This window comes from Corvus kubaryi, unplaced genomic scaffold (genome assembly GCF_017639235.1).
Source record: "Corvus kubaryi isolate FWS band 111438036 unplaced genomic scaffold, C.kubaryi_AGA036_p1.0 37385, whole genome shotgun sequence".
NCBI classification, from domain to species: domain Eukaryota; kingdom Metazoa; phylum Chordata; class Aves; order Passeriformes; family Corvidae; genus Corvus; species Corvus kubaryi.
In genome coordinates, this window is record NW_024581127.1 from 1,738,780 (window position 1) to 1,753,560 (window position 14,781).

At 44.9% G+C, this 14,781-nt stretch overlaps 1 protein-coding gene across 3 annotated transcripts in view; it reads left to right on the forward strand.

Moving 5' to 3' along the window:
* The first annotated feature begins 4,536 nt into the window (after nt 1–4,536).
* TRIM55 (tripartite motif containing 55) overlaps nt 4,537–14,781 on the forward strand; it is a 37,876-nt gene continuing 27,631 nt past the window's right edge. For 2 of the 3 annotated variants that reach the window (XM_042036278.1, XM_042036277.1), the window contains exons 1-3: nt 4,537–5,017; nt 5,417–5,589; nt 13,841–14,006. In XM_042036278.1, coding sequence (XP_041892212.1) covers nt 4,829–5,017; nt 5,417–5,589; nt 13,841–14,006 — 528 coding nt within the window. In that variant the 5' untranslated portion in view covers nt 4,537–4,828. The remainder of the gene's footprint in view (nt 5,018–5,416; nt 5,590–13,840; nt 14,007–14,781) is intronic. The other variant, XM_042036276.1, reaches the window with a different exon arrangement.

A 14,781-nucleotide genomic window follows, 5' to 3' on the forward strand; every position in this document is an offset into this window, starting at 1 on the left:
GCCACTGATTAATTTGGAACAGAATTTGTTATCTAGATCATATGCCCTTTTATCTCATGTTTCTCCCAGTTTGTTGCAAACTGTGGAAGGTCTGTGAGTGTGGCTAAGTCTGGAGAAGGCTGCTTTTGATCACAGTTCAGCTCAGGGCAGTGTCCATCTTCTATTCAAAAGAAAAGGGCAGACATCATCCCTCTGGTCTTTGTAGCTTGTCCCTGAAATCTCATGTCCCGTACATTTGATGTGCTCCCAGTGACTCACCCTTGGAAATGCTTTGAGCTTTCCTCTTCTGCTGTGATTTCATATGTGCAAAAGGAACTTTCTGAAGATGTAATTATCTCCTGTGGTGGTCTTTGTTTTCTGGAGATCTGAAACCAACCCTCAGACTGTTTTTAGAAGGTTTCCAAATACTGACCGCATATGGCCTGTCATCACATATGAAGTACACAAAGACAAATATATATATATAGATATGTGTTGAGTGGAAAAAATGTCAGTCTCAAAAGGCAACTGTTTTTGAAAGCACTTGTGTCTGTTGCAAAGTTTCTCTTTGGCTGCATAAATTGAGTCACACACAAGGGTAGTCTCAGTATTTATCATGGAGTGTATATCGATCACAATAAAAGCATGAAATGCAAAATATCATTTGCAGTTTTCATTTGTATAGGTAGGAGGGCTTCATCTTATAGCTGGCTTGTCGGCTCAGTGCGTTGTTGCCAATGTAAGTGAAATCTGAGTCTCTGCAACATGCTGGCTGTAGGTGGGAATGCCGGTGCTTGCCACCTGCTCCCGAGGGACTGTTCATGGCAGGGGAAATGGGCACAGACAAAAGGTGAGATGGATGGAGATCCTCCCCTAGCCTCCCCGAGGGATGCTTGGCTAAAAATGCAAATCTTTTCAGCCAGAGCAACAAGCAGAGTTAGCAGTATGGGAAGAGGTGAAGGATGCATCATCATCTTGCCCTAAGTCTCACATTTGGGTGAGCAGAATTGGAGATAGCAACCTCATTTTTGTTAGGATGTTGTATTGCTCAGGCACCCACCAGCCCAGTCCTCTTCCAGCAGCTGGGCTATTATGGAAAGCCTGCAGGGGAGTCCCACCAGCCTCAGCAGTGTGGGGAGCTGCTGGAGGCAGCGGGGTGGGGGTGGATGTTGATCCCTGCTGAGGGAATGATGAGCAGCTCCCATCTGCTTTAGGCGGCTGCCAGTGTAGAGGTCTGCCAACCCCTGGGCTGGGTGACGGGGTGCTTGCTCATCCCCAGGACAGGCAGAAGGTGAGGTGGCAGCAGGCCAAGGCACTGTCACCCCATGGACCGGGATGCTTCTCACCCCCCACCATGTCCAGGACAGGATGCCTGGACAAGGAGCCTGCTCCTTGCAGAGTGCGCTTTGTCTCTGCAGGCTCATTAGGGAAGCAAGTCGTGTGGGAGCATATTTTTGACAGCATCCTCTGGCCAAAATATGATTTTTCTCTTTGTTTTCCAGTCATGCAAGAGAGCTACAGGACTGATTTTCTGAGTGATACACAAGAGCTTCACAGCTCTGGTACAAGATAAGAGGCTGCAGAGGGGAATTCTGTGAATGCAAAACCCAGAGATGTCATTATGGCATTGAAACCTGAACCTGGACATCGCTTAACCTCTCCTTCCTCCTCCAAATCTCTCTCCTAAACCCACCACTTTGCAGCCAGCTTTCCAGGTTCCAGGCCATCAGTCCACGGGCTGCAAGCTGTTACTTGGCTGCACAATAGAGGAGTTAGAAGTAATGTCTGTAAAAGCAAGCCTATCTTTAGGAATCAGTGTTCTGGTAGTGTCAACAAAGCCAGGTAGCACTCCCAGGCAGGCAATACTGAAAAAAAAAAGATTTCTTCTTGGTGATGGCAGGGAGACATCCAGAGTTTATGTCTAGGAGGGGGGTTAAAGCAAGTCCTCTTGCTCTTTGTTTGTCCCTTGAGAGATGGCTTGACTTGGTGACTCTTCAGAGGACAGCTGTGTGTGCTGGTGGTCTTCCCCTGCAGGAGTGGAAGGAGAGGAAGAGGAGGCGAGTGGGGCTGCCAGGGAGAGACAGGAGAGTGCCAGGCTCTTTCTCAGTGCAAGTTCTTTTGAAGCTCATCCTGAGTAGTCCCTGCTGAAGACCATCTGCAGAATCTTCCCATTTCTCCTCAGTGTCTTGGACTTGGCTCTTCTCTTCTTCCTTATTGCAGAGTGGTTGTATAATGTGTGGCTTTCCTGGCACTTCTCATCCTGCCTTTGCAAGTGTGGTCAAGTCTCTGCATTTCTTTACCTATAATTTATTGCTGTGGTTCATAATACCTTGTCAGAAAAACCTGTACTAATTTTTCACATGTCTGGACTACGTATTCCTGCCAGAAAAAATATTTCAGCCCAGGCCTGGTAGCAAAAGGTGGGTTTATCTTTGTTTTGTTGACTCCTCTTTTTGGTTGTGCTGTTTATTACCTGTTCCATGTTAGCATGCTTCAGCACACAGAAAGGGGAAAACCCGCAGCACACTGTCCCTCACCTTGTTGCCACCAGATGTCCTCTGCAGATGCATCAGATGTCCTGCTCAGCCACTTAACAAAAGGCTTCTGGGGGTTACCACGTGTAGGTATAAACTCACCAGAATCACATCCCAGAGGCACGTTACACCCTGAGAGGTTCATTCTTCAAAGAGCCAGCATATCTTTTTTTCATGCCATGAACACCTCCTTCCCTACATCAGCATATGCAGGTGTTTTTGTGTGCTGGCATTTCTAGCCCTCAGCTTTTTCCTCCAGAGTTTCTCTGTTTCTGCCTGTGCAATGAGGTGGAAGTTCCTGCCCTGCCAGATGAGGACGGCTTTCCTCATCTAATTCAGATCCCCTTATTGAAGCAGGTTTTGCTGTGCAAGGGGCAGCTGACTCAAAGTTAGGAGGGCAAGAATGAGGCATTCAGCTGACTCAAAGTTAGGAGGGCAAGAATGAGGCATTCAGATTCCTCCAGATGCAAAAGTCACCTCTGACCTAGCCATGGAGGGGAGGGAAAGAAGAGAAATATCTTCTTGCTGCTGCCAGGGAAGGCTCCCTGACAGCCCTGCCAAAAGCCCCAGCTGTCTGCAGCTCAGCTGCCAGAGCAGCTTCTCCCACTGGACTCCAGGCTCTTGTCCACACCAGGCAGTCAAAGCAAAGGTGTGATTTCAAATGGGTTTAACTTAGCTATCGCTAATTTCCCATGAATACAAGACTTTAAAAAATCGATTTGTTTTTATGGGACTGCTGACAAATATGTGTAAGATTACACAGGGGAATTTCCAGCTCAGCAGGCTGCAAATGAATACAGGATTTCACTCAAACACTCAAGAAGCATGTGAGGCACTGAAAACAAAATAGTCAATAATACAGTTAATTTAATGTTATTAATTACAATTGCATGCAGAGGATAGTGTTCATTTTCATGCAGAAATCCTTGAAAACCTTCACTTTTGTATTTTCCTGAAGTGCACAGTTTACAGGCTGGTGTTGCATGCAGACTGTGGGCCCTGCTTTAGAATTGGGGTCTGGCCTTGGATTCATAGGGCACTCACTCAGCTGCTCTCCTGCATTTCTCAGATGCAAGCCCTATACAGTCCTAAGGCAGTATAAACATTAGAGATTTCTACAAGAAACTTAACTGAGAAAGTATTGTAGTTATTGATTAAAAGAGAGGAAAATATTCTGATTACATGTACAGTATGGTGGCAAAGTGATTTTATACAGTAATGCAGGGACTTTGGCTTAAATTTGAGGATGAGATATTTATTGCTTGTACAGTTGTGTGATAAATTATTGGCAAGTAGAAGCACAGATGGCTCTCCCTTAAGATCAGGCATCACATGTCAGAAATTATCTGGGAAATTGTCATTTTAAAAATAACTCTGGAACAAGTGCCAAGCTGAAAGGGATATCAGTGTCTAATAAACAGATATAAACACAGCAGTGCCCAAAACTAAAATATATTTGAATTAAACTATCGGAGAGAGAGCATATACAATCAGTACCTATTCTATAGCAGCACAAATTAAAGCCTTTCACACAGTATTTCTTCAGTTTCCTGCTCATCAGGAAATTCAAATAATGTTTTTCATGCCTATTTAACCTGCCCATGGAGTTAATGGCATGAATAGTCATGCCATTATTTTTATGTTACAGACTAAAATCTTACCAGAAGAAACTTAAAGCACACTTATAGGCAGGCAATTTTTTTTGTCTGGATTTCAAGGTGATGAGATGTTTACACCCTGAAGTGTTCAAGCTCCAGAGCAGCCATCGCTCCTATTGTCTTCTCCAGTAACCACGTGTACTTCACACCTTGGAAAGGTAGGATCTTGGAGCCTGCCAAAACACATGGGCAAAATTACATCCTGCTCTCATGGCCACCACTGCTCGCTCACAGCAGAGCATTTATTAGGCTGCAGGATGTGGCTGAGCAGGCTGGGGCAGCCCTTCGCTCTCCATTGACCTGCAAAGATAAGGAAAGGGAGTGGAAGGCCTTTGCTTATCACTCCCCCAACTGCTCAAGGGGTGAAGGCTGCCATGTGTGAGTGAGGAGAACCAGGGCCTCTGCGGCCTCCCCCCCTCCCCGGCAGCCGTCACCTGTCCCAGCCTGTCCTGCTCTCACGCGCATATATGGGCACAGCAGGACGGCAGCTCGTGACGCAGCACTGCTAAAAACAGCCCCGGCTGTGCTCGGCCCCTCGTTCAAACAATGTCCTCCGGCCCGAGCAACCCAGAGAGCTTCTGATCGCAGCACAGCCTTGGACTTATTTCAAGGGAAATTAACCCCGAAACCTTTCCACAAGGCCGTGGCCCTGAGCATATGCTCCAGGAAAAGCTAGGGATGAGCACCTCCCTGAGCTACAAGTCGTTCTCCAAAGAGCAGCAAACTATGGATAACCTGGAGAAACAGCTGATCTGCCCCATCTGCTTGGAGATGTTCACCAAGCCAGTGGTGATCCTGCCCTGCCAGCACAACCTCTGTCGGAAGTGCGCCAGTGACATCTTCCAGGTAGGTTTCTTCCCACAGAGGTCTGCTTTCCAAGCAGCACTGGTTGGAATGAATGGCAAAGTAGGTTTTTTCCATGTTTTGGTAGACTAATTTTCACAGTTGGTGAGATAGGGTGGGGGGAGTGATTTAAGGCCAAAGTTGATGTGTCCGGGGGCCAGGGCTGAGCTCACAGCAGGTGAAAGTGCCACCTGTTGGCTGTGGTGACATGGTGAAGTGTGAGCTGAGGGACTGGCCCCTCGCCCAGCAGTCGCCAGGTGCTTTCCCAGGAGTGACTTTTTGGAATTACCCTCTCACTGGGTGTAGTGACAAATGGTTTCCTACCATTTGGTGCTTTTGGAAGAGGCTTTCATGGTTTTTCACGGCCGTACCCGCCTCTCCTTGTGCTGCTTGGCAAAACAGGCCTCCAACCCCTATCTGCCGACCAGGGGAGGTACAACTGTGGCGTCGGGAGGCCGCTTCCGCTGTCCCTCCTGCAGGCATGAGGTGGTCCTGGACCGACACGGCGTCTACGGGCTGCAGAGGAACCTGCTGGTGGAGAACATCATCGACATCTACAAGCAGGAGTCCACAAGGTAACAAGGGAATGTGTGTATTTCAGAGGGCATAGTTGAGGTTGATTTAGTCATTTCGTCTCTCAGAAAAGCAGAAAGGGATCATGCTGCCATGCCTGACTGTCTGCTGCACAATGAAGTCAGCTCTCACTGAGGACAGAAAACTGTATTCAAATAGATGCTGAGCTTCCCTGTTTCCACTTACACCAGGGGATTGGGCCATGCTTATTCACATAAGCAACACTTACATGTGCGAGCAAGGCCCTGGAGGTCAGCACAGCTACTCGCATGATTAAGGGAAAAGTATCTTAGTTAACATCATTTATTGCAAAAACGGTTCTGATAATTCTTATTTGTCTTTAACCTCTGTGTTCTCATGCTGAAGAAGGGAAAGGATTTCAAATCTTGTTAGAAAATCCTGAGGTACAGACAGTGCAAACAAGAAGCAAACTGAATTTCACACAAAAGGTACCATGTATCATAATGCCAAATGAAAATTCCGTTAAAAATATCTCCATTCCTGTCAGCTTGGGATGTGAACTTATGAAATCAAGTTTTATTTAGGAATCCATAAAAGAGAAGAAACAGCCAGAAACAATATGTATCAGAGCTGTGTGGCTGTGTGCAAGAATCAAGACCTCAGGGCAGAGGAATGGGTTAATTCTAAAAAGTAAGATTACCCCTAAATGGTAATTTCTTGCATTTGATGTGTAATTGATCCAGAAACAGAAAAATGTTTTCTCATCTCTATTTCCCTGGAATGGGTTGGATACATGGTACCACTGTGGAGAACTCAGCAGGGGGGAAGGTGAAGGAAATAATCTTCTCCACCTGCTCTTACGAGACCCCACCTGGAGTCCTGCATCCAGCTCTGGAGTCCTTAGCACAGGAAAGACATGGACCTCCTGGAGTGAGTCCAGAGAAGGGATGCAAAGGTGCTCAGAGGGCTTGAGCATCTCTCCTCTGAAAGAGTTGGGGGTGTTCAATCTGGAGAAGAGAAGGCTCTCAGAGACCTTAGAGCACCTTCTAGTACCTATAGAGGGCTTACAAGAGAGCTAGAGAGGGACTTTTGACAAGGGCATGTAGTGATAGGACAAGGGTGAATGGCTTTAAACTGAAAGAGAATATATTTAGATTAGATATAGAAAGAAATTCTTCACTCTGAGGGTGGTGAGGCACTTGCACAGGTTGCCCAGAGAGGTTGTGGATGCTCCATCCCTGGCATCCTGGATGGATGGGGCTTCACACAAGCTGGGCTAGTGAAACGTGTCCCTGCCCAAGGTAGGGACGTTGGAACTAGATGATCTCTCAGGTCCTTTCCAACCCAAACCATTCTAATAATTCTGTGATTCTATCATGAAGTTAACCTGGTCCCAGGCCACCAAGCAAGGAGCTCTCACCCAGGGAAGCTGTTTTTTGTCACCAGCATGAATCCTTAGAGTTGGTTTTGTATGGCAAGGTGTTTTGTTCACCTGGAAGGTGTAATTCTGGCCGCGCTCCCCGCCAGTCTTCTGATTCCACTGCAACAAGGAGCTGGGTTCCCCAGGGTCAGTGAGGTAGCATCACTGGTGCAGGTGGACACAACCATCAGAACCCAGTCCCTGGGATGGCTGAGGATGCCTCCTCCAGCAGAGGAGGACAGTCACCAGCAGAGAGAACATTTTGGAGCCTGACAGTGACTTTGGCTGTTTGAATTTCTCTGAGGACTGCTGCAGCTGGGCATAGGTTGGAGCTCCAAAGCACTGGAGGGCACAAAGTTGGCTTAAAATTGTCCTTTCTGCTGCCCTTTGCGCTCGGTGCCAAGTAGAGGTCAGCTACCCCTGTGTGTGTCATTGATACTCAAATATTATTTTAGTCAGGAAAATCTCAGAGGAAATGAATCAACAAAGCTGCAATGGTGGACTTTGCTTTTGGCCAAATAAGCTGGACATATATGGCCTCATGTCTTCCTTGGTTTTGTTTTTTTTTAGATCACAGTTGTATTTAACTCAAAAAAAAAAAAGCTCCTTTTCCCCATGTAGTTCATGGGAATTTGGAACAAAATACAGTTAAACAGAAATGTAATAGATTCAGTAGATTTTTCTTTTAATTCCATGAAAGTAAAACACATAATGAATAAAACAAGAGAATAGAAAATAATAAAATATGAACATACATTTGCCTATATATTTGCCCAAAAGATTTGTTTATTTAATCTGTTAAGGTGCTTATTTAACCTTCACATATGTCCTTAGAATGAAAGTCATTGTCAGGGTTACGCAGTAGCAGCAATGCATAGCAGCGTTATCTAAACTATTTGGCCCTTTGTGGGCCTCAGCTGCTTATCTCCATCTGCCTAACATTCCTCGGGGTCCCCTGAGAGTGTGAGCAGATCTTTCATGGCTTTTCCCTGTGCTGTTCCACTGAAAGCAAAAAGTCAAGGGAAATCAAGTCTTCCCCACTTCTTCCTTTTGTACCAGCCTCTTCCATACTGACAACAGGGGTCTGGCAGAGAGATATAGGAAGAAGGGTGAGATGTGATCTTTTCCTCCTTGTTCTTCCCAAGACAACTCTTCAAAATGGCAGCACCTGTGATTTCCAGACAGGAACCTCTTCCCCTCGAGTTCTCCTGTGGGTATAGTTCACTGTAACTGCATGTGCCAGAATGATGCCAGCTCCCATCTGCATTTCACATGAACTTAGAGTAAAGGGAGAATAAAGGGAGAGTAAAGGGAGCAAGGGAGCAAGCTTTGGCTCCTGCTTAGGCAAAAATAGCTTATTTCAAAAGTATTGGGGTGGTTTTTTTGTAATTGGATTTTCTATTTGAATTAAGGAATTGGTTTTTTTTTTAATAAAAACTGGGGCAGGAGCTGGACTATGAGGTTGGGAGAGTCTGCCTGAGCCCTCATATGCAGCCCCTCCTATTACTAAGTATCACATCATATGGTCTTTTATCCCATTGCTCATCAAATTCCAGCTGATGGCAGCATAGCCTGTTGCCCAATTTAGAATGTGCTAGCAACACAAGGGAAGAATTTTTCAAGCAGGAGGTGGCTCATACAAAGCTTTAAAAGACAGCAAAGGACTGAAAACAGTGGAAATTGAGTTGGCTAAAAATTAAACCAGTCTTTGAAAATCTGTAGGCCACTGATCACCTAAACTATCTGAGGAACATCGGGATGCCTGCTGTCACCAGGAAAGGGTGGCAACAGGAGGTTGTGACTTTTTGTAAGATCTGGCAGGTTCTAATGATCTCAGCTGGCTATTCCAGATCAAAAGGTGCTTTGGGCTTTGTTACCAGCTGAATCCTGATCAGGGCGGGTCAAGCACTCTTTCTGCCTTGCACTTACCAGGGAGAGCCTGAGGAACAGGCTGTCCCTGCAGCCCTGAGCATGGATGGAGCAGAGTGTGCAGCAGGGACCAGGCTGTGCTGAGAGCAGCCTGCATGGGCTCTGTGATGGTGCTGACGTGCTGCAGGGCCCCATAGCCAGCACTGCCAGAAGCCTCTATCCCTGACACCTCTGAGGTCTTAGCCCAAATTCCCAGTGCAGGATGTGTCTCTCTAACCCAGGGTGCAGGGGTGTCTGGGGATCTCAGATAGGCTGGGCCAGGGAAATGTGCTCCCTGGCCACAGGTCACCAAGCAAGGAGGAGCCCCACAGGCTCTGCAGTAAAGAGATGACGAGTGAGGTCACCTGGTTCTCCTCCAACTCCCCATGAGACAAAGCCCCAAGCTCACCTGCACCAATAGTGTTCTTGGGCTGGGCATTCATGATAGTAGTGTAACAGAGCTACAAGAACCCTTATGTCCATATGAACTTCTATAGCCTTCTCATTTTTCAAGCCCCATTTCTACCCTGGGTGTTGGTGGCCTTCTCACTGCTTTTGAGAGAGTCCCTCATTGTGGCTGATTTTCAAGGACCACCTTCCTCCAAAGTCAAAAATGGTCTATCCCCATATATAAGAACTCAAGCGATGGTGACAGAATACCTGCATTGGTTAAGAGAGAGCTCCCGATAAAAAGAAAACATTATAAAAGAAGCACAAGGAAGATGGGCAGGTGATTCAGGAAGATTTTGAGACACTCTCCAAACACGTGCAGATGGAGTTAGAAAAGCCAAAGTCCACCTGGAACTGAATCTGATGAGGGACATGAAGGCTAATGAGAGCTTCTGCAGCTGCATCAGCAGCAGAAGGAAGATTAGGGAAAGTGCGAGTTCACTGCTAAATGGAGCAGGGCCTCATGTAACACAGGACATAGAAAAGGCCAATGTGCTCAACACCACCTCCACCTCAGACTTAACTAGAAAGTTCAGTTTTAAGTAATTGTAGTACCCTGAGACCAGTGGGAAAGTCTAGAGCAAGGAAGACTCACCTTTGGTGGAAGGGGATCAGGTCAGAGAATATTAAAAAAAAAATTGGACATCCTGATGGGAGGCATCCATAAGTGGTGAGGGAGCTGACATATTATTGCAAGGTCACTCTCAGTACTCTGAAAGGCAGAGTAATTGGAACAGTTTCCTGTGGACTGGACTGGAAGAAAGCAAATGTTCCTCCAATCTTCAAGGAATGCAAGGAGGAGAATCCAGGGAGCTACAGGCTGGTCATGCACACTGATCCCTAGAAAGTATTTCATGCAAACCCTCCTGGAAACCATTTCCAAATATATAAACAACAAGAAGGTGATTAGAAATAGTCAGCATGGATTTATGAAGAGGAAATCAGCATGACACCAACCTGATAGCCTTTTATAGTGAGATGACTAACTCAGTGCGTGAGAGGAGAGCAGTAGATACTGTTTATCTGGACTTAGACACTGTCTCCTCTGACATCCTTATTCATAAATTGTTGAAATAACCTCTAGAGTGTACAGTGGAAAGTGAACTGGACCAAAAAACTGGCTGTACTACCAGACTCAAAGAGTCATGGTGAGCAGCATGAAGTCAAGTGGAGGCCAGTCATTAGCTCTGTATGCCCAAGACTGATACTGCAGCAAATGCAGTTTCTTATCTTCACTAATGACCTGACTGTGCCTCATAGAGACATGTAGATCCTCTCCATCCCCTGGCCAGGTGCAGACAACAGGTGATGTGATAGCACAGGAAGGGTTACAGCTGTCTTAGGATCCTCAGTAAAAACACTATCAAAATTGAATTCAGGATTTCAGTAGAGACCTTTTTGGATTTGAAAAAATCCTACAGAAAACATGCTTTGTAACAGCAGTTTTCCTAAGGTATTACTATGTTCTTATTTAAAGTATGCTTCTTTATGTGCCCAGAAACTTTGCATTTCCTCACCAAATCACAGTCACAGAATGGTTAAGATTGGAAAGAACCTCTCAAGGTCACCTGGTCCAACCACCTGTTGCTCAAGCAGGACCACCTGGAGCCAGTTGCCCATGACCATGTCCAGATGGCTTATGAGTGTCTTCAACGATGGAAGCTCCACAACCATCCTGAGCAACCTATGCTAGTGCTTAGTCACTCTCACAGTAAAAAAGTGTTTCCTGATGTTCAGAGTGTACCTCCCATGTTTCAGTTTTTGCCCATTGCCTCTGGTCCTGGCATTGAAAAGGGCCTGACTCCATCCTCATGACACCCTCCATTCAGGCATTTAGATAACTGAAGGTATTGATAAGATCAGGTCATTGTTAAGATTCCCCTTAAACTTCCCCTGATCCAGGCTGAAAGTTCCAGCTCTCTCAGCCTTTCCTCACAGGAGAGCTGCTGTCCTTAATCATCTTCAGGACCCTTTGCTGTACTCTCTCCAGTATGTCGATGTCTCTCATGTACTGGGCAGTCCAGAATGGGACCCAGTCTGTACTTCAGGTGTGGTTCAAACACGATTTCAATGGGGAAGAGTAAGCCTCTAGCAGTCAAACACAGGCTTAGCATCTCAAAGAGAAGAGTCCAAGAATGAAACCACAAAGTTATCACGACATTTCAGCAACCTGACATCTCTGTGGTCACCAGCACAGCTATGGTGAATCTTTTCTGTTACTAAAGCCATGCAGTTATTTTCCTATCAGCTACTCTTTAATCTCCTGTTTCAGAAGCAGTCTCCATTTTAAACTTAGAGGTTGTGTTTTGGCCTTTGCTACCCCAACACAGATCTAGAGGATCCTTTCTGCAGTCAGGGAATGGTGTGCTAAAAATCTCTCCTTTTGCACAGCCTGGGGAGGAGCCTGTAAATCTGTTTATTTCTAGTCTTCTGACACTGTCTTCAGGGCCCCACTAGTTCAGGGAGTTCTGCCAGGTTTCTTCCAGCTCTTCGCGGCACCTTTGAAGGTTGGCTGCTTCTGGCTGAACTTGCTTGACACCGTCACCTTTTTGCTCTATGTAATGTGTCTTTCATGCAAGTGGCACCATTCCAGTGTCCAATAAAATTCTAGTAGTTTCTGGCTCTGGTCTTGTAAATATCTGCAGGAAGAGCTGCTATCTCAGGCTTAATTAATGGCTTTGAAATTCATTGTATTGCCCTCACGCATGGGCCCTCCCACTGGTGCACTACAACATGAATATATTAGGGGCTGTTTGCAGTAATCTGCAAACAATGTAAACCATTTTTTATGGTGGAGACACACCTCTTTTGACTATCACTGAAACAGTGCTGGATTTGACAAAGTGCCTGATGTTAATGAATGCTGGAAATCTGACCCAAATAACACAGGCTTTCTTCGGAAGTGTTTGTCTTGTTTTATTCTGGCATATCATGTTATATGGCAGATTACAGATTTTCCTTATGAACCCTTTAAATCCCAGGGCACTCTGGAATTAAAAAAAAACCACAAATGTGTGAGACATTTTGTTTCTTGCTAGATTTCTTTTTTAAATGCATCTGACTGATCATATTCCATACCCTTCAGAAGAGAAAATCTGTACTTTGTCATTAAAAAATAAATGCCATATCCACTCTACCAAACTGTATGGAAAAACTCCACTGTAATATAATATAAATAATGATTGTTTCCATACATTTTAAGCTTTAATAGAATGACTGTTTACCTCCTTGCTACAGAGTTCCATAGAATGGCTTAAGAAAAGGTTCCCATGTAATTCCATTAAATTCTATAGTTTCTAATGATGAAAAAATATGTTTATATGATGCCATTTTTCCACTTGGTACAGGTAAGTCATAGTTCTCTTTCCAAACAGTAGCAGAAGGGGATAATGGTTTATGCTGAAAATATTTAACATTGCCACAGTAGCAGTGGTGGCTTTTGAAGGCTTGAACCCCAGACACACTCTTTCCATTGGTCTACTGGTCCCTGTCTTCTGTACCACATCCTTACACACTCATGCGTTTGCCACAGATGTTAAGCCTGAAGTCTGGGCTCAGGAAAGTGCCACCCTGCCCACACACACTAGACCAGAGCTGTCACTTGCACTGGGAATGCCAGTTAAGTGGCTCATTTGAAGGAAGCTACAACTAAATTAGTTCCTAAGATAGCAGGTTGTGTAGACATATGTGTGTACAGCTAAATCATTTTGGTGAAGAGGAGATCAGACTGAGCTATAATGTGGCGACAGTTCCTGGCTTAGCACAGGAAAGGAACACTTGTGTAGCCCATGCCCTTTCTTCTGGGTACAGCTGAGTAAACTACTGCTAAAAGGTTTGACATTGTAAGGTTAGACATGTGCCACCTGACTGAAATTAATTTGTGTAACACCTTGTTTTAGTTGCTGGCCTAATGTAAGGACCCAGTGCTGTTCAATATTGGCAGTCCTGACCAGGGCCTCACAAAGCTCATCAGCAGAGATTTAGAGTTACAGGCTCAAAGATTCATCAGTATCTACAACTCTTGCTTGAAATCAGTCCCCTCCATAAGAGCTTTGCTGCATTAAGCCAAGTGCACAACAATTTGCATGATGAACCAGAAAGAAATTACGTATGTTTCATATTTCAGACAGATGTTAGATAACATGCTAACTAAAATACATGAGTAGTCTGAGTAAGGTTAGCTTAGTATTAGTTAGTAGGCTTAGTAAGGTTATTTAAATTTCTAAATATGAGCAAGGGTTCCGTCACACTCCCACTCACATTCCTCATTCATATGGGAATCCCCATATGAAGTCATGTTGCTATATTGTCATCCCTTCATACTGTGTCAGGACATTCAGCTGTACCACTGTCTCTTTAAGTCTTCCCATGTGGCAGGTTTAAGTCTATGCTGTGTATTCAGTCAGCCTTGGATGCTGCTATACAAATGTACTATATTTCGTGCTAATACCCTAAGTGTTGTTATCAGAAACTCATGAGCACCATGTTTGTTTTAAACTTGTTTTCTTTTGCAGACCTGAAAGGAAGTGTGACCAGCCAATGTGTGAGGAGCACGAAGATGAGAGAATTAATATTTATTGTTTGAACTGTGAAATGCCCACCTGCTCCTTGTGCAAAATCTTTGGTGCCCACAAAGACTGTCAGGTTGCTCCTCTCACAAATGTTTACCAGCAACAGAAGGTAAGTATCTTCTTGTTTCTCAAAGTCCTTGAAGAAACTGACAGGACCATCAACAGGGAAGTGTTCCCATGAGCTCCTGCAAGTTTCCAAAAGGGTCTGGGGGTGCCTTTGCCTGTGTGTGTGACTGAAAGGCTCTTATAAATCTGTAGGAAATGTTTAGAAACACAGGAAAATAAATTTATGAGAGATCACACAGAAAGATATTACAGTGTCCCAGTTTTGATGTGGAGTTGAGGATCTCTCTTTTGAGTTCCTAATCCCTTTTTTTCAGTGCTTCTAGATCAGACAAACAAGTGGGATTTCTAACACTAGGAACTGGAAAGAGAATAGACCATTTCAAATCAAATAGTTATCTATCAGGCACTTTTACATTTAAGCATCCCATTTTTAAGAAAAGTTAAGTGAAAAACCTCCTCCTGCAAGTGAATGAAGGAATATTCAATAGTTGGCAGCACAGGATGTACCTAACATCTTCTGCCCTTGCTGTCACCAGTAAAAGACTTGTTTATTTTTAATACAGTATTAATTTAAAACCTGACTCACTGGGTTATCCTCCTGAGATAAACAGCTCATTTTTCTGGAGGGCCCCAGTGGGGCAAGCAATCAGACAGGCCAAGTTTCCAATCCCAGCCTCCAACTTTGTCACACAGACGCATGTGTGTGTAAATTACAAATGAGGAGTCACTTTAGGAAAGTAGTTACAAACATCCTTTTCAATCAAAAAAAGTTGGGAGAAGGAGGAGAAGTTTTTTGGACTGAATCCATGCCCCCAATC